General features: G+C 35.9%; 2 protein-coding genes across 5 annotated transcripts; both read left to right on the top strand.

Moving 5' to 3' along the window:
- Positions 1–14,911: 14,911 nt before the first annotated feature.
- On the top strand, positions 14,912–24,968 carry LOC118433626. Of its 4 annotated transcripts, none has more exons than XM_035845765.1 (11): positions 14,912–16,866; positions 16,945–18,534; positions 18,595–19,276; positions 19,365–20,286; positions 20,443–20,922; positions 20,985–21,294; positions 21,358–21,846; positions 21,929–22,073; positions 22,159–24,292; positions 24,383–24,790; positions 24,851–24,968. In XM_035845765.1, the coding sequence occupies exons 2-3, from the start codon at positions 17,113–17,115 to the stop codon at positions 18,727–18,729; spliced, it is 1,557 nt and encodes a 518-aa protein (XP_035701658.1). In that variant the 5' UTR covers positions 14,912–16,866; positions 16,945–17,112; the 3' UTR covers positions 18,730–19,276; positions 19,365–20,286; positions 20,443–20,922; positions 20,985–21,294; positions 21,358–21,846; positions 21,929–22,073; positions 22,159–24,292; positions 24,383–24,790; positions 24,851–24,968. The 4 variants fall into 4 exon arrangements, with proteins under 4 accessions (XP_035701658.1, XP_035701659.1, XP_035701660.1 ...); XM_035845766.1 differs by having other exon boundaries at positions 14,912–18,534; positions 20,443–20,625; positions 20,699–20,922; XM_035845767.1 differs by having other exon boundaries at positions 14,912–18,534; positions 24,383–24,389; positions 24,501–24,790.
- On the top strand, positions 24,182–24,928 carry LOC110862650 (zinc finger protein 394). The gene is made up of 4 exons (XM_035845736.1): positions 24,182–24,292; positions 24,383–24,389; positions 24,501–24,790; positions 24,851–24,928. The coding sequence occupies exons 1-4, from the start codon at positions 24,182–24,184 to the stop codon at positions 24,926–24,928; spliced, it is 486 nt and encodes a 161-aa protein (XP_035701629.1).
- Positions 24,969–25,232: the final 264 nt, after the last annotated feature.

The following is a 25,232-nucleotide window of genomic DNA, read 5'->3' as shown; positions in this document are numbered from 1 at the left end:
CAACGGGCGATCTTGTGAAGTGTCAATCTCACACCTGGTCTCCATTAGTAGATGAATTGGCGGATAAAAAATGCAGAAAATTGCCGAGAAATATGTGAAGGTGGATGTTACTTTGGAGACATCGTTTTTAATACAAATTTTCAGACCTATTTTATCCCAGCGGATTGGACATGTTCGAAACTTGTTGAAAATGGTTGAATTTAGTTCAAAAACTTTACATATTAATGGAGACGACATGGCTTGAAAGGTTGGAAGTTACAACTACGGATTTGACTACAATATTAATTATGATAATAGGAATACATAAACCAGGTTAGGATTATTAACTTCACTATCTTTTGAATTCACACAATTACGCAATTCTTTATATGGAGACTAAATATGTGAGCATAATTACGATATAAAATTAATCCCCGAGACCGAACTAGGTCGAATCCAATTTGAAATAATATGTAATTATTTCGTGTACGATGATTGGAGCTGGCGTATTTTTCGAAGGTTTTGTCAAAAACAACACAATGTGGAATATTTGAACATTTTAATTTTTTACTCCTCATTAACCTTTACGCAACTGATTAATCTGAAGTACATTTCTTGAAGCAATGTTATTACGTTTTTCACAAATGCTTGTAGGTTGGTAAAACTACCTTTACAGTACGCAAAATATCAGGAATATTTTGTGGTATCATTATCTAAAGAGTTGACTAGGTTAATTACACATAGCTGGATATTATGTTAAGGTTTAAAATTGAATAGACTATATTTACTTTATCGGGAAGGTAATCAGCAATTTTAGATAGTATTTATTCCACATACAAAATTCTCCATAACAAAATTAAAACCAATCAATTCCTGGGAAAGTTTACCTCCACGCCAATTGGGTTAATTGCTTTCACCTTCCAACCAAAAACTGTTCGCGACGAGTTTCCAGACGTGTTGGAAGCGATCATTTATGGCTGGCTGCCATCCTTATCGAGTGCGTTTTGCATACCCCGGCCGCACATATAGTGTCACATATCGTTTGTAGTAAGTTAGTGCCCCAACTTTGTTATCACTTCAATGCAAAATAAAGCCTTGCAGGGTGCATTCCGCAATATGGAACTGGGTAAATATATTTATCAGTTAATTTCTAATAAGATTAGAGGTTTGCAAAAGCTGAGCATATGAAATCCGAATATTCCGACTTATGTACGTAGCATTTACGTAGCATATCTATAAGCATATCCTAAATCAGAGTTAATTTTGTAAGAATAATTGTACAGAGCATTTCCTATACATAAATATAAATCGGAATTATTTTTGGCAACATATATATAACTTAAAAGTTAACTAAAATGCAATTACGCTTTTTGTGCACACTTTGAGATGTATGGAACACATGTTTACATGATTACATTCATGAGTCAAATTATGATTAGCACTAAACTCTCATTTGTCACAGCGAAGCGAAATATATAAGATACCAGGATGAGATGATGTCATGACAAGACTCAATTAAGTTTTACTGATGTAGACACGCTTTTATATAATTAATTTATTAAGTTAAGAATGCCAAGAACACAAAAAAATTATACTAAAAAAATTTTTATCGTCTAATTTGGGTAGTTTTTGTCGGTAATTCGATACTGTCCTGGTTGTATCATACCCAACAAAGACGGAAAGCAACTTTACGATAATTTACAAATAATTATAAAAAAGTTATGTTCTAAAAACTATTTTTCTCATAAAGTTTTCGTCGTCTAAATTGCTTAAATGGAGTATATAACGGATACTTCAAAAATTGTTGTGGAAAGTTCACTCAACCAAAATATTTTTCCACACAAGTTCTAATCTAAATATCTAGCAAATAAACTTTTCCTATGAGAAAGTGCGAATAATTATGTCCATGTGTACTAGAAGCACGAAAACTTTGTTAATTTGTGGGAAACTAACCTAGAGGAAATTGTTGGAAGCATGTGAAATTTTCATGTTATGCCTATCCTTAAAGAAAATAACACTGTAATTACAGGCTATAATTTCGAAATAGTGGAAATAAGTTTTAGAAAATATTTGACGAACTTCCAACAAAGTTATTATTTGTTCTTGAAAATTTGGCTTGACGTAATCTCATGTTCATTCAAATATTGCAAAAATTTCGTTTAAGTTTGATTGCAATTATTGACTTGTGATGAAGGTAAATGTTGAGCCAAATTAACACCATGTTCTTAAGAATAGTCTTTATTATGCCACAGACTACCGGTTTCGCTTTGTTTTAGCTTCTTCAGGTCTTAGCGTGACATTAAACTGATTTAAATTATGAGTTGCTTAATCGACATTAGTAATAATGATGGTGTTATCTGTTAAGTATCTCAGTAATGTAGGATGTATAAGTATATTAATTGATTTTTACGTATAAATGGCTTATAAATTGTTTTTACTTATAAAAATAATTAAAAGTATGGAGTAAAACAATAAAAAGGTATTACTGCTACTGGAACAACTTCATTACAAAATATGTGAGAATTTAATTTAGAAAATATTTGACGAACTTCCAACAAAGTTATTATTTGTTCTTGAAAATTTGGCTTGACGTAATCTCATGTTCATTCAAATATTGCAAAAATTTCGTTTAAGTATATAACCTGACGCAGGAAATCCGCTTTAATCTAACTGACGAAAGTTGGAATGAATTATAGAAAACTTTTCTATAATTCCATTGTTGTCTAAGAACACGATGGATGCCTGTCAGAATAATTACAAACGCCCACACTGTGGAGAATAGTATAAGTAATAATGGTGACATTTTCATGTTGCTGTTTGATCTGGACGCACATTTCTTTATATCTTAAAGAAATTTTTGTGGAGCTATGTTTCCACTATTTCATCATAAGCGATAAACAAATAAGATTTTAATTTGACAAACGACTAAAAGCTGTGTTAGCCTATGAATTAAAATTTGTACAAATATGACCGAGCTTATCACATTACTGTCAGAAATTGACATCATGGCGCCTGGAAGCCATCTCCATATCGTCACAGATCAGCACAATTTGGACGCAAATATCCCCGTGGACTTGAAAATTCAAACTCCTAACACTTTCTATAACATGGCGTACCAACAGAATGATTCCGAAGCACTTCAGCCAGCACCGCGTATTTCACAAAGAAGTGTCAAGGCATCGTCCATCTTAAATATGGTAGTAATATTAATTCTGTCCCCTGAATTTCAAAATACTGAAGAATTCGCGGGCAAACTTACCCATGGTGTTAACTCCGCGAGATACTTGTTACGTGGCTCAAATATCTTTGGGAAGTCGCCATATTATAAAAATTCATATCCGATGTTTTGGTTAACAAGCCAGCCTCCACTTTCGGCAGAATATTTTCCTAGCCAAAGTTTTTTCACGAGACGAGTAGAAAGAGAACCAGTGCATGCCGTGTACACGACAGTGTTTATTGTGGAAGTTAACAAATATTCAGATTCTCGATTAATTCTGGTCTGCGGGCATTGTTCTGTCAACAATGGGGTTAAGTTAATTATTGCGGGTAACATATTAAATGCAGGCCCATTAATTCGCTGGAATTTTAGAGGAAATATGCAATTCTTGTCAGGATTTCATGATCGTATGCGGAAAATTGTAGAAATATTAGCGCCAGTTCAATTAATAGTTGCGGGGCAAGGTGACACAGTTTCCGCATATGTCTCCAAGGGTTGTATCAACGAAATCCAGAGAGGAAATCCAGCCATAAGCGAGATAACCAGGACAGGATTTTTATGTGGATCTAACTTAACAATTTTTTACTACTACGTATACACCTTACAAACCACGACCCATCCAGTTATTTACGATGAGGGCTACACTGATGTTGGGTAAGTTGGTGTCTTTTAAGATTATAGACGCTCTTTGAAATATCCAAAATTATAGCAGAGCTATTTTATTTGGACAATTGAAAGCTGTTATTTTCAAACCAAAATAATTTTTTTAATATTAACAATTCCAGAGAATTCCCGGATTCGGAAATAAGGCATCCAGCTATGTCAGATTTTATCATTGTCACCAACATGGAGGAATTTAATTTCTTGACGTGCTGGTCGAAATCTAAATACGATTTTGAAATATTTTTGATACCATTCCATCAAACCTTATGGATCTGACTAATCTGTACTACGGCAAGCATGACGTTGCTGTTAACATTATACTTGCGATATATTCACGCGGAACGACTCGCGCCAGCGTGGACACTTTTCGTATCCACTCTGCTGGGGCAATCATATAATTTGGTCGGTCAGGTTGAGAAGAGGCTAGTGCTTAGGGTTGGACTGGGATCGTGGTTCTTGCTCTCTGTCATTTTTGCGCAAGGTTTGTCCCTGTCCGGTAGTCATTTGACATTTTTATTGTTATTATTTAGTATTAAGTTAATGAGTGAATAATTCAATCGGTCAATGAAAAAGTGAATTTCTTTCCATTTCTCACTTTTTCTGTAGGACATACGTGGGGCGAATTAAGAAATTCATCACACGTGCTTAAAATTGTTCTTTCAAGTCGTTATTTTTTAATTCCAATTTGACTACTAACTACGGACAAAATGCATAAATGTGAACAGATAAGTCTGAAAATTAATGTGTTTCTATATTCTTTAGGATATATTGGAGTTCTACTAAACTATGTTTGCGCCCCGTTTTCTAAAATCAGCGTGAGTCGCTTTGAAGATCTAGCGTTTCCTGTATGCAATTACAGAAACCTAGAACCAAACGCTAATTCATGTCCTCGAAGTGTGTGGTCAAACACGACAATTTACAGGGAAAACTCCTTCCGGAAATTAGATGCAGATCACGAGTTTCGCCTAATTTCATCACCAACCAGTGCTGCAGGATTTCTATACCTAGTAAATTTATTTGGTCGGGCAGCTGCACCTGCTAGGTTCTCCAAAATGAAAGAGAGAGGACTCTGCCTGACTAAATTTGTGACCAAATTAGAAGAATTTGCATTTTGGAGACATCCCACCTTGATGATAACACGGACTAGCGCTCATCTATTGGCTGGATTTGATTCGACGATGCAGAAACTGCTTTCTAAGGTAGGTAGCGAAAACGTTTTTATACGTCATCTACTATTCGGAGTGTCAATTTCGAAGTGTAAGAACACCATAAAGCCGGTTTTTAACCTGGAGCTGAAAAGTCTGCAAGGGACCCACTATGAACGAACCTTGCAATTTTTTCTGAATTAAGGAATTATTCGTTCGTTAATTAACCTGGCAAAAACCTTAAATTCGTCATTTGTAACGCAGGAACTCCCAGATTCATACGAAGACGTGCTTGCTTACAGTCTATTGTTTCCTTATGATCGAGAATACCTGCCGGATGACTGGGTTTCCCGATTGAATGACACACAACTCGAGACTGTGTTTGAGGAAGAATTGCTTAAGTGTGGAAGGACAGCATGGGTTGATCATACTGTTCCATTGAAGGAGAAATTCGATCATTTGTCGAGGTAGGTCTCCTAATTGTTGTCCCCAGTACATCCTAAAATTGTCAAGGAGGTCCTACTAGACAGATGAATAAGATCTACAACTTATCTGTTTACATACGAACCTAATTTTAGATGTTTTCGACCATACCAAAAATTTCGCGATACTGCTAGACCCTAGTTTTCATTTACAGTATACTGTGGAGAGTAGTTTTGCCACACAAGTTTTAATCAACTGGTCACTAAATCCATTGTCCGAATGAAATTTACCTCTAAAGTTAAGTGTCCAAGACCTATCGCAAAATAATTACCTAATGACTGGTTTCAGGCACTATTACTGGAAGAAATTCTTCATGGGTAAACATCCCTTCCTTCGCCGCATGCGAGGACTCCAGCTGCACAACGAGGGTATTTCAAGACTGGGGAGACGAATTAGTGCTTTTGTCGAAAGCGGATGTTACCATTATCAGCAGACACTGTTGTCAAAGTTAGGATCGAGTAAAATGAGCAATCACACGAAAGATAAGTTGGCCAAGATGTCTCGACCCAGCTTGTTTGAACCGCTGAATTTATCCAAGTCCATTTCAACCGTATTTATTATAATTTGTTGTATGCTTCTACTCACAATTATTGTGCATGGCTTATCTCTCCTTTATTTCTACAAGGAAAAGCTGATTAATATTTGTAGTACGGTGGGTCCTGGGTGTGTAACTTGTCTGACAATTGTAAAAAGAATTATGGTTAACCGTACCATGTGTCGCATAGGAGTTTCTTTATGTAAAATGTATTCAAAATTGTATAATCTTCTTAGGGGGGAATGAAATATAATTATTAGCACCTGCTAAATATGTTACTTGATCGTCAAGGCATGACAATTACGTAAGAAATATAGTTCTAATAAGCAAAATGGCATAATTCGATTCATAATCCAGAAGCGTCCTGAACAAGGAACGGTTTCTAATGTGTAGACTAATATACTTAAGTATATTTATATAAAGAAATAATTATATTAATTTAGGTTATAAGAAAATGTATTTATTTACATAATACACATACAAACAACGTTCGCATGTGAAAGTGGGCTTACGGAACCTAACATAATTCAGGGCCAACAAAATATATACATGCAACTTACAGATAAATGTAGCTGTTCTGCAATTATATTAAATTTCCAACCACTTTGGCTTAAAAGGAGATATATAAATAACATGTCTTTCTGTAATGAGTTAATTTGCTTAAAATTACGAATGGACGAAGACAGCTACTATTAAATTTGTTGCAGGCTGTCATGTAAATAGTTGATCCCCAACCACATAATTTCTCTATAATTTTACCTTAATAACTTTTACGTCAAAATCCAGCTAGGTAGACTGGGCGCTTACTTTCATATATTGTGAAAGTTACTGAACTCATACTAGCCAAGATGAGTCAAATTGTCCCTGCGAAGTCGTCAGGAAGCTCGACGTGAAAAGTCTTTGGTCGGAAAGTGAAAGCAATAAAACCAATTAGCCTGGAGGCTGGATTACTCAGAAATCGATTAGTTTTATTGAAACCACAAATTAGAATAATGTACATGGAGGCACTACTGTCGAAAAGTGCAACTGTTCTGATCTCCTTCCCGATAAAGTAAACATAGAATAACAGATTTGTAAGCAACCCGTCAGTAAATGCGTACGGAATGACCATATATGACACCGTCGAACCCTGCAATATGTATATATCATTTATTGGTCTTATAAAAATGTGACGTATGGGAACTAGGTATTCTGGACTAAACCTTTGAGTAGTGCTGACCGTACGCCAAGTTCGTCTAGAGTTGTCTACTTCTCATTAGCATCAGCATCACCAAAGCTGCAGCTCGTTCTTTCCCATCATCATACATATCATCGTCGGCACCCCTTCATCCCCTCCGTTATCACAGAATCGGACCAACCGGACCCTACGTACAAACTGGGATCCGTATGTAGTAAGAGAGATATTGTAGAAGAAACGTAGTATCATAGATCATACACTGCATCCACTATGGATGCCACCATGCACGTTTATACCCTTACAGCTTAAACCTGTACACTCTTTAGATAACCACACTATAAAAGAGTCCTGACGTTGTATATGATGTCAGTGTAGTCTAAGTCTAGTCTAACAATGCGAGGGCATGAAGTGTAACACCCAAATTTTGATGGGACCAAAACAAAAGGGTCCATCAACTAGTTCTAGTCACCCAATGTGACGATCATTTCCAAGAATGCTCACTCTGGGTAAAGTTACTGATGGTTAAAGTGACGAAAATTGACGAAATTTTCCCTTAGGAAACAGTGACCTCCGCTCTCCTGCTCCGGTCCCTCGCTTCTCCCTCACTCATCCCTCTCTCATTGCTTTTCTCGATTTCTTATTTTCAGTGAGAATTCTTCTCTTAATTAGTATTTAATTTCGTAATTATTTATTTATATAATATACGTGAAGTCTATTAATGGGTTATATTAATTTTCTCTCTGTATGTGAAGCGTTGTTTAGTAGAGTTTAAGATTTATTTGATTGTGTCGAAAAGGAACCTAATGATGGGATTGAGATTTCGGAAATTAAGTTAAATCGTACATGATTTCGTGTTCGTTAAGGACTATGACTACTTTGAAGGGATATTTTTCATGCGAGCTAGATTTTTCAATGCATCTGACTTAATTATTTTACAGAATCGACCGAATTAGGTAGCTCTGAACAGATGAGGATGGTTCAGAAATAATTGACGATAAAATTTCCTTCAAGTATAAAAGAAGGGCCGTCGCTACATTTACTAAAAACAAAAAGAGGAAATTTCGTACATTCCAACAAAAGTTCTTCAAAAAAAAGCATCGTAACTACATTAATCAATGGATGAGGCACATTTTAATAAGTAACAGTTCTACTACTACTACTCTTTACACGAAACTGGTGAAACGTCCGATTGTGTACAAGAAATGGTATTTTGAAACTACAAACTTTGGTGCATTTTGTTTTATTTGCGTCAATATTTATTCCAATAATACACAATTGTTGGTATTTAAGTGGGTGGCGAAACGAAGAAGCCAAGCCATGATTTATGAATGTTAGCGAATTATGCATAGGTAAAAAATTTAAAGTTATTTATGCTGTTACAATATCTTTCATTAGATTTTCTTGGTGTCACAATTCTTTTTGTTTCAACGATTTTTGCAAGCAAACTCACATGTTAAGATGCGTCAATATACACAATTAATAAATAAAACGTTGAATATATCCGGAAAAGTATAAGAGGACGTTAATTAATATAATTAATTTAATTTTAAATTGGAAAATAAATATTTCGATGAGCGTGACAAGAATGGTAGCATTAAGAGATGAGTGAGGGAGAAGCGAGGGACCGAAGCAGGAGAGCGGAGGTCATTGTCTCCCAAGAGAAAATTTCGTCAATTTTCGTCACTTCAACCATAAATAACTTTAACCAGAGTGAGCATTCTTGGAAATGATCGTCACATTGGTTGACTAGAACTAGTTGATGGACACTTTTGTTTTGGTCTCATCAAAATTTGGATGTTACACTTCATGCCCTCGCATTGAAAGTATACTAGCTTGCAGACTTTTATTAAAAACGTAATAAAAATGGTTCAAGGAATTGATACAGAAGGTAGATTAACTATTTATGTAAAGGTAAATTAAAATGCTCCAGATATTTCATATTGTGCTAAAGTCGGAACAACATATATGTTTTGTTTGACCAAAAATACGCCAGCTCATAACCTGGCAATCAAACTAATTACAATTATTTGAAATTTACAGATAGTTCGACCCTGCTTCTTCTAATGGAGTAATTGTCTTTATTTAGCAACCATGCTCATACTCATTTATAAACAAATATTTAGTATCTATATAAATAACTGCGTAGTTGGCAGCTTTTGATTGGTGCCAGTACAGACTTTAATGTCAAACCCATGGACTAAATTAAACTGACGTTAATAATCCCCGCCCAGTTTATAAATCCCAACTATATTTATATACCATACTAAATCTAGTCATGTCCGTAGTTTTTATTTCCAACATCATTCGCCATGTCGTCTCCGTTACTATGCAAAGTTTTCGAACTTAATTCAACCTTTCTCGACAAATTTCGAACATGTCCAATCCGCTGGGACATAATTAATGAGAAATTTTTTATTAAAAAAGACGTCTCCAGAAAGACCTCCATCCTCGCATACTTCTGCGCCATTTTCTGCCTTGTATATCCGCCAATTCATTTAATAATGGATAAAAATCGTGATATTGTTACTACACAAAATCGCCTATTGATGTTAATTTTATATATTTTTCATATAATTTGCATAATTCTGGGATTAACATTTAAAACGTTTGGTTGACTGCTGGAACTTCACAAATCGGGCAGAAAAAACACTAAAAGCAGGTACTAGAATAAAATTTAAATATCGTTAAACTAATTTCAAAATGACTTAAGTGCCTGAATTTGAAAATCATTTAGGCAACTAAGTCATTTTAGATTTATTTTTTCCAACGATATGCAATTAAGGTTAATTTTCTAACTACATTTTCTTGCTTGCATGGCAGAACAAACTCCAAAGCGTATTACTTTTAAGTCCTTCCGAAACAGAGAGTACGCGGATATCTGCATTTATTTTTTCTTCGCCTTTTTCTCGTTCTACGCAGCATTTATATCGATTTTTGTCGGAGTTGTTAATGTTGTCCCAATGTACTACATTCTGCCTGTGAACAAAACCGATCTTCAAGAGTTTGCTGGACTTCTCCGATACTTCATATTTTGCGTCTGCAATTATGAAATTGCTACTTATTTCAGCACAATTTCTCTTATTAGTGCGAATTAGCCCTAAAATTAGGTACAAGAAGAAAATTTAAATATCGTTGGACTAATTGGAAAATGACTTAAGTGTCACCGATGCTTAATTTGAAAATGTTTTAGGGAATTAAGTAATTTTAGAATGCATGGACGATATGTAATTAGGTTTAATTTTCTAACTATTTTTTATTGCTTGCGTCACTGAACAAAGTTCACAGCGCATTGCTTTTAAGGCCTTCCGAAACAGAGAGTACGTGGACATCTGCATTTTTTTCTTTGCGTTATTCTCGTTCTACGCAGTCTTTATATCGATTGTTCTGGATATGGTTAATGTTTATCCTATGCAATACATTTTTCCCGTTAACAGAATCTATCTTCAAGTGTTTTCTGGACTTCTCCTGTACCTCATATTCTGTGTCCGCACTTATGAAATTGTCACTTATTTCTGTGCAATTTCTCTCATGGGGGAACTATATTAAAAATTCTCCACCGATATTTATTTTATGCTCAGGATTATAAACAATTTAAGGAATACCACCTGTCCTACTTAGAAATTAGATATTCACTAATCAGATATTCACTATGTCCTGCTTCTACTTCAAAGAAGGCATGCAGGGATTCAGCCCTTGATATTTCCAGGATTTGGGATTTTATGGTTTTAAGTTTAATTTATAAAATATATGTGTTTATACAACACATGTACAACGTATTTACGTAAGAATTAGTTGGCTGACGTAACCTAACGTAGTTAAAGGGCAGCAAACTGCATGCAATTAAATGTCTGTAGCCGTACTGCAATTACATTAAATTGTCCAGCCACTTTAACTTGTAAGTAACATATTTTTCTAGCTTTAATGAGTTAATGTGCTTAAAATTACGATCACGCAAAAAGACCAGACGAAGAACACAGATGAAGTAATTAGTTTCACGGTAAATCGTTTATCCACAAGCACATAGTTTCTCTATTATTATGGAAAACCTTTACCTCAAAATGCAGCTGGGTTTCATAATTATAAAGAATGTTTCGAGAAATTCGAGATGTTCAGTTCAGGTTTATCTCGCAAGCAAATATCATTGCCCCGAGTCGTACGTGAAGCCCAAAAATTACCCAAATGTATTTTCCCCTGTTGTATAAAGCATTTGCAATTTACACAAATTTTTTCAATAAATTCAAAACCTGCCCAATTCATTGGGACCAAAAACATAAAAAGCTATACTTTAATAATAGCGATGTGACTCCTAATAAAACCTATTTTGCCAATTTTGTCATGCGATCCTTCCCCTTGATTACCATGGCTTACCTGAGATATCCAGATTATTTCTGGCTAGTAAAGCCTCACACTTTTGACGCACTTCTCCTCATGGCTCAAGTCAATATATCCTTAGTTTCGCTGACTTTCGAATGGATCGTATCAAAATATGGACAGAGTTTGATAGTCTGTTGGAATTATATACATCAAGCCGAACTTACATCAAAAATTGGTAATTCTTTAATATTTCCATGGATTGATAAAAAGTAATCTAATCAGATAATTTTTATATCACAGAATCACGGCAGGATTGCTGTGTTTGGAAATACAACATCTTTGATATCTGCATTTTGGTGGTGCCAATATGGTTCATGACGTACACATTATTTTCTGCACTTATAGGCGCAGCTATTGACCTCCATTATTTGATACCAATCCATGGAAACTTCTGGGTTAAGGTGGCCTGGCACATTTTACGTTTCTTCGTGCTGCTTGTGTGCAACTACGAAGTAGTCACTCGATTCCTTCCTGTATCCCTCATCGGCATAACTATACTTAAAATGCTGAACTCCTATTTATCCAAATGTTTACTAAATAATGCGAGAACCGCCGGAGTTACTAGGAAAAAGTATCTTTTTTCTTCACTAATCAAAGTCAAGATTATTCTTCAGATTGGGAATGATGGGATACAGCCCTTAGCTGTTATAGGTTTTGCAATGTGGTTTACAATTAACATCGCTACTGCTTATATAACCTTTGTTTGTTATTCCCAATTAAATAATAGCCTTCAAAAGAGAGTCCTTCTGGCTGGGCTTTCGTCCTCTACCGTGATGTTGACATTTGCGGTGGACTGGACGCTTTCATATATTGTGAAAGTTAGTCAAGTTACAGGTCTCATATTTGCTGAGATGTGTCAAATTATCGCTACAAAATCGTCTGGAAGCTGGACGCGCAGGGTTTTCCGTCGGAAAGTGAAAGCAATAAAACCAATTTGTCTGGAGGCTGGTTTTCTTAGGAATCGATTAGTTTTAATTAATCCACAAACAAGAATTTTGTACATGGAGACTCTACTTTCAAAAACTGCAAATGTGCTGATCTCCTTCCCGATAAGGTAACTATGGACGAAGAAATTGTAGATGGTCGCACATACCTAGCCGTATATTTGTGTTGTAACCAGTAAGCTATTAAGCTAACGACACCATATATTATTCTGTTGTTTTACGTGCTGTCACTTTCAGGCATTTAAAACTATTAATAAAAATTCTTCAGGTAATTGATAGAAAAGGCGACCTCAATTTTACCAATTATCAAAAGGTTAAATGTGAAATAAATAACTAAAAATGTCCCAGACACTCCCTGTGTTGAATTTGGTAATAAATGTATATAGACTGGGCATACGAAGTAATTATAATTTCATATTCCCAGAACTAATTGTAATTGGCAATCATTCTCATACCCGTTTACATATAAAAAAATATTTAGTGTCTATATAAATAACTGCGTAGTTGTCAGTTTTAGTTGGTGCCAGTACAACTTTAATGTCAAACCTATGGACTTAATTAAAACAAACTGAAGCTAATAATCCTAGCCCAGTTTATAAATACCAACTACATATGTATATACCACACTCAATCTAGTCATGTCCGTAGTTTTTATTTCCAACATCATTCGCCATGTCGTCTCCCTTATTATGCATAGTTTTCGAACTTAATTCAACCATACTCAACAAGTTTAAAACATGTCCAATCCGCTGGGATATAACTGGCCAGAAAATTTTTATTAAAAACGACGTCGCCAAAAAAACCTCCATCTTCGCAGACTTCTGCCCCATTTTCTGCCTTGTGTATCCACCAATTCATCTAATAATAGAGAAAAATCGTGCTGTAGTCACTACACAAAATCGCCCATTGATGTTGATTTTATATATTTTTCATATAAGTTGCATAATTCTGGGATTAACATTTAAAATGATACTCATACAATACGGGGACAGTTTGGTTGACTGCTGGAACTACACAAATCAAGCAGAAAAAGCACTAAAAGCAGGTACTAGAAGATAATTTAAGTTTCGTTTAACTAATTCTAAATGACTTAAGTGCCGTCCATTCTTGATTTGAAAATGGCTTAGGAAATTAAGTAATTTTGGTATTGGGGGAACGATATGCAATTAAGTTTAAATTTCTAAGTCTTTTTAATTGTTTGCGTCGCAGAACAGTTTCCAAAGCGTATTACTTTTAAGGCCTTCCGAAAAAGAGAGTACGTGGATATTTGTATTTATTTTTTCTTCGCCTTATTCTCGTTTTATGCTACATTTGTATCAATCCTTGTTGGCTTGGTTAATATACTCCCCATGTACTACATTATGCACATGAACAAAACCGATCTTCAAGTCTTGTCTGGACTTCTCCGGTACTTCATATTTTGCGTCTGTAATTATGAAATTGTTATTTATTTTATGCTTTGCAATATAAACAATTTAAAGGAATACCACATTTCCTATTTAGAAATCAGATATTCACTAATCTTGCTCATGTACAGCTTTTGCTTCAAATAGGGCATGCAGGTATTCAGCCCATGATATTTCTAGGATTTGGGATTTTATGGTTTTTCCACATCTACATGGGATACATGCTGTTTATTCTTTTCTCCCATTCACAAGAAAATCATATAAATTCAGTTTTGTTTGGAAACCTTCTAGTCTGGCTGGTAGCTGCAACGTTTGGTATTGACAAGACATTATCATGCATTTCTCATATTGGCAAGAATACAGATATTATGCGTAGTGATCTTGCAAACAGCATTCCTGAGTCGTTCAGGGCTGGACAGATGACAATTAAAGTGTTCAGCAGAAAAGTAAAATCGATTAGGTCAATATGTATTGAAGGCGGTATTTTTGAAAATAGGTTAATTCAGGTGAAGATTTCGTTTAGAATTTCTTATATGGAGTCGCTTTTGACAAAAGTTGGAAATGCATTGATCTCTTTCCCCATTAATAATGGACGATTCGAGAATAAAATGTTTTAATAATAATTTTATTTGTAAAAATTTGAAGTGACGAAGGCAGACCAGAATTACATAGAAGTTCTATATGTATAAGAATATTCATCCATGGTAGATTGTCGATAAGTATTATAGTTGCCTGTCTTTATGCAAACTGGTCTCCAATTTATCAAACTTCAATAAATAATTTATTGCTTCAGTTGTTACACAATCAAAATTAGGTAAAAAAAAGTTGACTACAAATGAAATGAATATAAGCAAATATACACCGTATTTTGAGACATATTATGCATTTTAAACTAATTGCAATAACTGAGTACAAATGTATTTAAATTACGTGAAATTTGGTCTTTTATTTAGTGCACATAAATATAATACCTGGTTGTGCGTGAGTAAATCCACGTACTTCATCGAATGACGATGTTGATAAACGACATTCGTATGTGACTTTGGACTGTAAAAAATAAAGTATATTTATTTGCGTCATTTGCTAATGGTGACGAGAAAGCATCATACATATTTTACGCAGAACCACTTGGAGCTTTTTTTTGTAAAAATAAAACTTCATCGTGACGAAAACAAAACATGTAACCTTCTAGCATATTTATTGCATATTATTTTTATCATTGCATCATAAAACTTAATTACTAAATCTATAGACTTTTATATTAAAATTACGCACTATTTTAAACCTCATATTAAGAATTAAGTCAAACATTAATGCCTCACTGATACAGGTTCTCAATCAAGGATAAATATAACTAATTAAGTAATTAATAAGTGGCTTTTGTTATAATTGTATTAGAATTATAACTAAATTATAAATCAAGTATTCTTATAATATTAAATACTTATACTAGAATACTTATAATATTAAAAGTATTATGCAAAACAAATTCACGTACATATATATTTCTAATCATTTCCATAATGAAAAATGGAAATTCCATTTTTCATTCTACAATTAATTTAGAGAAGTATTAGTTAACACTCCTTACGATATGAACTAACATGTAATTTATTCACTGGATGTTCATTAAGGCGGAATGATAATTAGATATGCAATATGCATGTCAATTATAATTAATCTTGTTGTTGTATTTAAAACTAGTTGGTGGTGCTACAGGTCAGCCATTTTTAAGAGTGATAAATCAATTTTGTACACACCTCTAACTTTTAGACTTGTAGGACGTCATAGTTGAGAAATTAATAAAATCTTATTTTTAATACAGGTTACAGATTAACCAATAAAAGTCGCTGTAAAATTCCATTCTATATCAAGTGCGGTAGTGAGCAATAATTTGTAAATTTATAGTATATTAGCTTCATTTTCACGAGACTTTTAAAAATTAGACAAACTTATTCATTTCTGCTTCTTTACAAAAACTGCAAATGTTCTCTTTACCTCTATGCAAATATGCGCACCCATCATATGAGTGAGTATGTGCAATGAATTGATAAAATGTCGTTTTTAGTAATTGATGTCGATGTATTAAGTATTCATGCCTTTGAAACCTTAATTACTTAATTCTGCTACATAATACTTTACCAATCTAGGAATATTAGCAGGTTTTTGCGGACTAAAACCGTGAGTAATACATTCGTATCATATACAGATTAACATTCATTATTTGCGGTGATTGAGTGGAATTGGATGGGATTAGGTTATGAAAAGTTGACATAATCTAGAGATTATGTCAAAATTTGTCATCTACTTTACCCAATTATTCTGCACCATTGATGAATTATCCAATGATTTCTTCAATTATTTTCCACCAATTTGTCCTTCAATTTTTCTTACCCATTGGTGCTAAATGATTGTTTAAAATCAAAACGGGGGAGATTGTAAAGCGCCAATTGGCGGAGAAAACATAGGAACAGACGGACAGACAGACAGACAGACAGACGGACACGACAAGTTCAATAGCTCCCATGCTTCGCAGGGCGAGCTAATAAATATGGGATAACGCCAAATTCTCAAACAGAATCCAGAGTGATTTAGATTAATAAAAATTACGTACAACTGTCCATGGGTTTGTATATGCAATGATGACAGTCCGTATTTATATGGTTAACGAAAGGCAAGGTGTGATTGTGTAATTGGTTGGTAAATAAAATTTACTGCGAAGTACGTGACTCAAGTCGCCTTATCAATGTTTATCACACAAAAGTATGGATAAGCAGTAAATTTGCATTGAATAACCTCTGGTGCCACGATTGACGCAACAGTCTGCACGTAGGACCAGCACAGAGGTGCGGAAGTGTGCTAGTTTGCATTTATCTGAAAAAGAAATCACTTTACTTAACATAATTTTATTCTCACATATAATTCATGGAGATTTTTTCAATCGTAATAAATAATGACGTTAATAATATTAGTCAACAAATATTTATAACACTTCAACAGGATAATTTTGTTTACTTACAGCAGCATACACATACTTATACACCGCAGATCGCTGTCGACTAATCCTAAATAAAGTCTATTTATTTAATTTTCGAGTAAATTTACAAAAATACCTTAATCAAAATCCTCAGAAAAAAGTAAATTTACTATACCTTCTCTCTAAGCGTCTAAGGAACTAAGCGTTTCAAAATGTTAATTGGAATTCTGCTCGATGTATCCGGCTCAATGAAGGGCAAGTTATGTTCAGGAACTAACACGTCCATAACGGACAACGATATGAGTCGTGCAGAGTACACGATTCGATCAATACTTGACATTTGCGAGAAGGAGGAAGACAAGACGAAGAAGAATGAGATCTTCGTTCTTGTATTCGGGCTACTGGGAAACACTTGCGCTGACCTGGTTCAGATTTTAGAAACCCTTAGCGACCATAGAAATTCTGCAGTAGCAAATCCAAAAGAATCATTAGTTCGACTGTTAGCAGAAAATGGAGCTCCAAATTGCGAAGAATATATAAATAAATTCGTTACTGAGAAAGAAGCCAGCTTCTTTTACGAGATCTACAGAGAGAGGCTTCGCGAAGTCGAAGAAATTGTTGAGACTCTGCCAGCTCAATGCAAGTGGAAAGCTTCAGAGTTTACAACGGATACAGTTGAATATGTTTCAAACCCGTTGACATTCCTTTTGTGGGCTCCTATGGCCGCTAAACTTGAAGCTGCCTCAAGCCAATTGGGAATCCTTGGTTGGCCTAGAACAGCGGCTAAACTTGAATTTGTCTCAAACCAATTGAGAGTCTTTAGCAGGACTGCCGTGGAAGATAGACGAAAAAGTGCAACTAGAGAGAATGTTAACGCCGCTATGATAAAAGCTTTGTCAATATTGGCCAATCCGAAGGTGCAGAGCCTGACTGATGTCGCGAAATTAATCCGATCGTTTGTTAAAGACGATGTCGCACCAGGCGAAACGTCTAGTTTAACAAAAGGACAGCTGGACAATCTTATGAACGATGTGGAACCGTATATTTATCAAGGCACACCAATGTGTCAAGCTTTATGTACAGCCATTGACATGTTTAAGAAAACTACCCAAGATGAAAAAGTCTTGCTAATCTTAACTGATGGGGAAGCAACGGACGGCAAACCGTCATCATATGCAATAGAACTGGGGCTTTTAGACGTTATGGTTTATTCCGTACTGCTTACGTACGAAAATATTTCATTTCCAAAAAAATTATATTTCAACCCAGATCAAACCTGGTCAAAAGCACACAAAGAAATGTTCACTCTCGGCACAGCCGTTGACAATAGCAATTCTGTGCTATCAATCCTACTTGAAAATGGTTGGGAACTTTCGCCTGAAGGGCAAAGTCGTCTCTGCATTCAGGCTAACAACCCAGAAATCGTGGACGAATTCACATCCGTCGTGAATCAAATGTTTAGATGCGGAAGCGCAGTGTGGAACCTATACAGTCGGGTATCCGTTGACATGTACATCAGCATCGAATCGTCAAAACTGATGCCTAACGAGCAAGTTGGTGGCACTTGTTATGCCAATGCAGTCGCTGCAGCTATACATTTGGCGACGCTACGAATTTGGGGGAAGGGATGGCGGGTAGGTGACATCAAATATACGTATAAAAAAATTCATTTGCACATCTCGATCATATTTTAGGTACCCAGCATTTACAAACCTCCTTGCCGAAATTGTAGCAGAGTTCGGCATAGACGGAGCAAGCACGAAGGATGTTCTTGCAAAATATGCAAAAAAGTATCGTCTACACAGCGAGCACTTGGCAGGGGAAGATGAAGCTAGGGCCGCGATTGCAAAGCGACGACCTATCGTTGCAAGGTTTGCTTTAATCCAGAGGAAAAATCCACAAGCGAGAGACCAATGGGACGATTTTGGAGATTTCTTTGAGAAAAATCCGAAAGGAATTTTGACGGCGAAAGATATTGGTAAAAACTACACTGGCCAGTACGGCGGACATGCGGTCCTCCTCGTCAAATGCGAGCCTAATGCCCTAGTTTTCATGAATTCTTGGGGAACTAAATGGGCTAATCAAGGATACTTCCGAGTTGAGAATGCTGCCGTGCTTAACATGCAGTTTTACGACACATTCTTCCTTGAATCCGATTTGTCATCCCGAGAAATTCAGGCATACAAGGAAAAGGGATTGGAAACGGTGAACGTCCTTCTATCCAAGGCTCCCTACCTGAAGGATCTTCCTTACGCGTGTCCACTCTGCAACAGCACTTCTCGTGCGGAATTATATGTTGGGGATCTTCTCGCGGTTCGCTGCCCGAGGTGTGGTGGATCATTCCAACCAGCCCCGGCTGGATTTGTGCCGTAAACTGTGAGTTCAAAATATACTTGAAGAAATTTAGTTACCTATTTGCATTAATAAATGGCAACCTATCCAACTAACTTATTTCTTTCAATAGGTGCAGTACATGGTGCTGGATCCAATTAATAATTAATTGTGTTACTTTCCATTCACTCAAAAAAATTCAGTGCGCATTTACTTCTATTTCGCCATATTTCAGCTATTTATCTCATGTGAATCAGAGTACTCATTATATCTGAGAACTCTCTCCAGTGTCGACCATGTAAGCTTATCGTAACGTACATTTATTAATTCACCAATCCAGGAATAAATGTGGGTAGAATTCTGCCGTTAAGTATTTAGATGCCTACCACCGATTAAGGCGTCGAATGGAAATTCCTGAGTAGGACGAAATTATTCGTTTCGTGGATTTGACAACAAATAAAGCTAACGTAGAACACTATAGCCACATAAAGGGATGAAGCATTAAACTAAATAGCATTCGCAAAAATCACTGCGGTGAAATAAATAACATTTGGGGTTAATTTTGTTTCGAAAATTTTGATTCTGAACGTCCAAATGAACCTAAAATCTTTTTTGTGCCAGCCAATTATCTAAATTTACATGACTGCAAGAAAATGAACTAAGAACAGAATTGTATCAAGGATTGTTTGACCACGTTGCAAACTTAAAAATCAATGCAAATGTATTAGCAAGAGTTCCAGTAATTTGGCCCTCAACTTTTGATGGTTCTCCAAGGAATATGGGTGACCGATGTAAATAAATTGTAGGGGCATTAGTATGATCATGTTTGAATCAAACTACCAACCCCAGTGATTTCACACGGACAAAGTAACCTTCATATTTGTAAATATTAATATCCAATATTAATATAGCTAGAAATTAAGACAGGAGAGCTATGGACCCAGCAATGAGGTCGAAACTAGCGTCATTGGTTCACTGGGAATATCACATTTGAAAGCAACAAATAACATCTACCTATATTAAAACTTGCTTGGCAGGCAGTAATAAGTAAATTGGTAAGCTAATTAATTTCGTGTATTTAAAACTTTTGATTAATTGTCAAAAAATAGGTCTCAAAGTAATTGCATGTTAACCAGGTTAACAATAAATTGGGTTTTTATTGTCTAAATTCGGCCATACGGCAGACTAATTGTCCCCATTTTCTTACTTAGACGGATACTTTTTTAGCACATACCGGATTTAACATTCACCAAAATACCATCCACTACAACAAAAGAGAAATTAGAAAAATTTAGAAATTATGAAGCTGTCAAAAAAACCTAAAAAGCAAACTATGATCCTGGAAGAAACGATATCGACTTTCACCTCCATTATGAAATGGGCCAAGTTATTGGGTGCGTTACCATTTCGCTGGAATGAGAAAAAACGTCGCATTTATGTCACCAAGTCGTACTTTGCACTGGGCAGGTTTGCACTTATCGTGTATGGATGGCTGGTCTATCTCGGAAGTTTGCTCTATGTTCTGATTTATGCTTATTTGGAGAACATACAACTATACATGTATACCAGATTTGTCGTAATTCTGGTGGGAGGCCTACTACCAGTCATGCTGTTAATCAGCAATATTCTAAAGGAACAAGAAATTAAATCTTGGGTTAACTCCGTGCTGAAATTTGAGTCATGGTTTTCAGGTAAATAATAAAATTGTGTATAGATATTGTTCTAAGTAGCTGAAACTTATACTATTTTGCAGCAAGTTTTTTAAAACTAGAAAAATCTGAGCCAATACCAATCGCTAAAAGTATTTCATCCGCTTTACGAATAGCCGTACTTTGTTGCAAGTCATACGGCATGGCCGTATTCACTTTTGCTGTGACTTTTCCATACGAACCCTTCTTTGTTCTTACCCACTTGCCGTTGGAATTTCGTCACTCAATCTTCGCTCTGGGCCATGCATGTTCTGCGGCTATTTTTATATTTGCACTTGGAACAGCTATTATCTACAATCTGGGAATATTTCTACTCTTTGCGGTTGTAATCTATGGGGTGCTTAATGAACTCGAGTAAGATTTATTATTTATGCCAGTTAAGACTTTCTGTTAGAATGAATAATTTCTAATTTTCAGATCCAGTCCAAAAAATAGGTACCGAAGTCATGGATATCTTCGTATTTCAGAAAACACTAGACTCGCTTATAGAAGCCTGTCTCTCCTTTGGATCATCATGACCGATTGGATTCGTCCATTCGTCATGCCAGTTCAAACGCTGATTGTCAGATCAGTTCAAATTTGCAATTTCGTTGTGATCAAGTATCGGATGGACATCACTGCCCTAGATATTCCTCTCATGGTCGGCTACTCTGTTATATTTGGCACTGGTTGGCTCGGAATTATGGGAATGGCGGGTTCCTTTACCAAGTCGAGCAGGCGGGTTTTGCGCTCTTTTAAAAATATTGGACCGATTAGTTCCGTCGTATAAGAGAAAGCCTGGAAAAAGGAGAGAAAGACCTTCAGGCCATTAATATTTTATATTGGCCAGTTTTATGGCGTAAATTCAAAACTAGTGTTGAGTCTAGCATCTACATATTTGTGGGGAACGGCCAAATTGCTTATAATGTATTCACATTAACCAGTATATAAACCTATAAAAATTAGAGAAATATGCACTGTGACTAATGTATGTGTATGTACTTTGTAGGGTGGTTTGACAGAGTCAGCCCAGCTGCGTTAGCACGTTAGTGCTTATTGCAGTCTCCCTACCTATACAGTATACCGCGGCTATAGTAACTCAGGGTTTCACCTCAGTAGCTATAATAGTTCGGATCCCCCAACTAACTACCAAGGTTACTGTGACTAATAATTAACAGAACCCGAAAAATAAAAATAAAATTAATCGATGAAATGAAAACTATAAAAAAATTACCACAGCAGAACCAACTTAAAGTTACGTCCCCGCTCCCACATGTCGCTAAATGATAAGTCAGTGCATTCTTCATTTACTTATTATACATAATATTATACATACATAATATTATAAGTAAATGAAGAAATAAGGGTACAGAGGACAGCTATGTTAGCAACCATTGGATCCATAAAGAGTACGCCCTCTGCAAGTCTGGAATGTCTATTAGCACATAAGCCACTGCACATACGGATTCAAAGGGTTGCACTCTTAACAATGTACTGATTAAAACTAAATCAGCAATGATTGGAGTGGCATAGGAGGGGATTCAAACGGACTATTTCACATATGGACCTATGTAACAACCTCTGACGAAAAGTTCCAGAATTCGGGTCATGGAAGTCGCACCGAATCAAAGCCTGTAGAGAGTGGGCGGAATCAGCCCACAAATCTACATGTCAGGAAAACTGGACGCTGAACGCTCACTTATATAAGACGAACCTGGCGGTGGAAAAATTCCCTACTGACATGATCAGTAAGAAGATGCTTATTTTTGAAAGATTTTGTACAGTAGGAGCATTGAAATGGATTTCCTGTTCAGGTTCCATTTTGCTGTAAATAATCAACTGTATAAAGTAAGATAATGGAAATAATTTTATGGTAGGATTTAATCAAACAAATTATTAGCTCTCCCGGCGAAGCATGGGAGCTTGCTGTGTCCGTCGGTGTGTTCCTATGTTTCCTCCGCCAGTTGGCGCTTTACAATCTCCCCCGTTTTGATTTTAAACAGGCATTTAGCACCATTGGGTAAGAAAAATTGGAGGATAAATTGATGGAAAATAATTGAAGAAATCGTTGGATAATTCATCAATGGTGCAGAATATTTGGAAAAAATAGATGACAAATTTTGACATAATTTCTATATTATAACAAATATCTGACAAAATGATTAGATTATATAGTTTTGACTCTTTTGCACCAACAGTTCAAAAGAACCACATAATTTTCTCGGACTCAGATTTTGTCAAAATGTATGTCAGGGCGAGCTTTATCTAATGTGCAACGGTTTATTTCGATTACAAAGAAATTTTTTACGTTTGTCTAATCTGTACGACGTTTTCCTGAATCCGTTAACAGTTTTGATTTTAAAGTATTTATTTTACGCTCTCTCGCCGGTTAAATGATAGTCTTAAATTCTGGAGCACATTTAATACCGTTGGAAGCAACATATTTATATTTAACAAAGTCAGGAAGATTGGATCCATTATCGCTGATGAGTAAACATTATTTGTTTATAGAAAAGGTTCAAACTGCAAGAACACATATAAACGAATACACCAACATGTACGCCTCATGAGTCCTCCATAAATCTTGGATTATAGATTGAAATAAAATAATATTGGGATAGTTGTGGGCTACAACTTTTAGCCAACTTTCCATCACCAGAGACGGAATTGTTGACCACTAAAGTATATTTTATCACTCCTTAGAACAGATACTATTCAGTTGACGACATTTCTAAACTGATATGACTTTTTTTTCGTCTCGACTCTGCCTTTTAAAAATAACTTCGAATTCACCCGTACAGAAAATGGTAGGATATATTCTACACCTCATTTGCTAAATCGTGCCTTTTCCAGACAAACGAAGGAAGGGTTTATTCTATACCGTGTAAGAATTTAATAAGATTGAGTATGTAAACGTATAGGTTCCTCATATTTTTGATATACAAAGAAGGTAGTATATGTACGATGCACATTGTATGTAAATATCTCTCGTTTAACTACTGGTATGTCGGGCCCAACGAATGGTGGTACACAGTGATAGTTGAGAAAAGGCCTTCCCTTAAACCTTGCTCGGATATGTTTTGGGAATCATTGGAAGGCAGTGAATTTCCGTTGTTCTACCACTAACCAGAATACGTTGACCGGTATTTCATTTATCCAGCCGACAAAAAATTAAAATTCTAACAAATCCATAATTCTCCAAAGTGTGGAAATCAATTCGACGTTAATCGTTTCAATTTAAATATTAAGTTTTCAACTGACAATGGCGACAACTCATCCGGGTCGCTTCGACTGTTCCAAAAATTTCAAAAGGAAGGAACACTTTGTAACTCACTTGAAAACGCATGATCCTGACGCACAAGTTAAATGTGGGGTAAGTCAATTAAAGTATATTCTAACGGTAATACTTAAATTCTCGAGAAGGCATATATTAACTTTTGACAGTGCACATTACTATTCTTAGATTTGCTGTAAGTCCTTCAAAAATGCCAGCAGCTTGACAACACACGTCGCAAGCTTTCACAAAAACCGAGTCCGACCTACTTGCAAAATTTGTCACAAAATATTTCGCAATTCTACAGGTTTGCAAGTTCATACCGTCAATATCCACAGTTCAGGCACACGAAAACGGTTCCCCTGCCCATTTGATGGATGTGAGAAGACCTACCTTGATCAGCATTATGTCGAAATGCATATCAAAATTGACCATGCTGAGAATCCCTACAAATTTTCCTGCATTTTATGTGGGAAAGAATTCAAACGGAAAACGAACTTTTTATCCCACATTTACTCTCACACGAAGGAAAAGCCATACAAGTGCTCCACCTGTGGGAAGAGTTTCGCAACAAAAACTCACTTGGGAAAACATGAGGTAATTGATAAACACGTTCCCAAACTGCCAAATCTTAAAAGTGCTTGATATAATTTTTAGGTCTGTCATATGGAGAAATCCCTGCGTCCTTCAAGTGTGTTATCTGCACCCAGACCTTCCTCTGCAAACGCGGCCTAAACGGTCACATCCAGATTTTTCATGAAAAATCGTGTGAAAACAAGAAGAGACTGCAATGTTCAACATGTGGGAAGAAATTTACGGCGTCGCGTAGGTTGAAAATACACGTCGAAGCGAAACATCCATCGCCAGATTCACGCCTGGATTACTGTGACCAGTGCGGATACAGGAGCTACACCCAGGCCCCGATCTACGGCTGGGCAAGTTGGGCAATTGCCCGGGGCGCCAGAGTTGGGGCGCCGGGAGGCGCCCAGGTTTACACTAGGTATAATTGCATGCCAACATAATTTACGATAATACCTTA

The sequence above is a fragment of the Folsomia candida genome, unplaced genomic scaffold (genome assembly GCF_002217175.1).
Source record: "Folsomia candida strain VU population unplaced genomic scaffold, ASM221717v1 Fcan01_Sc064, whole genome shotgun sequence".
Taxonomy (NCBI): Eukaryota; Metazoa; Arthropoda; class Collembola; order Entomobryomorpha; family Isotomidae; genus Folsomia; species Folsomia candida.
Note: the sequence above shows the minus strand (reverse complement) of the source record. Positions and strands in the feature narration are given on the sequence as shown.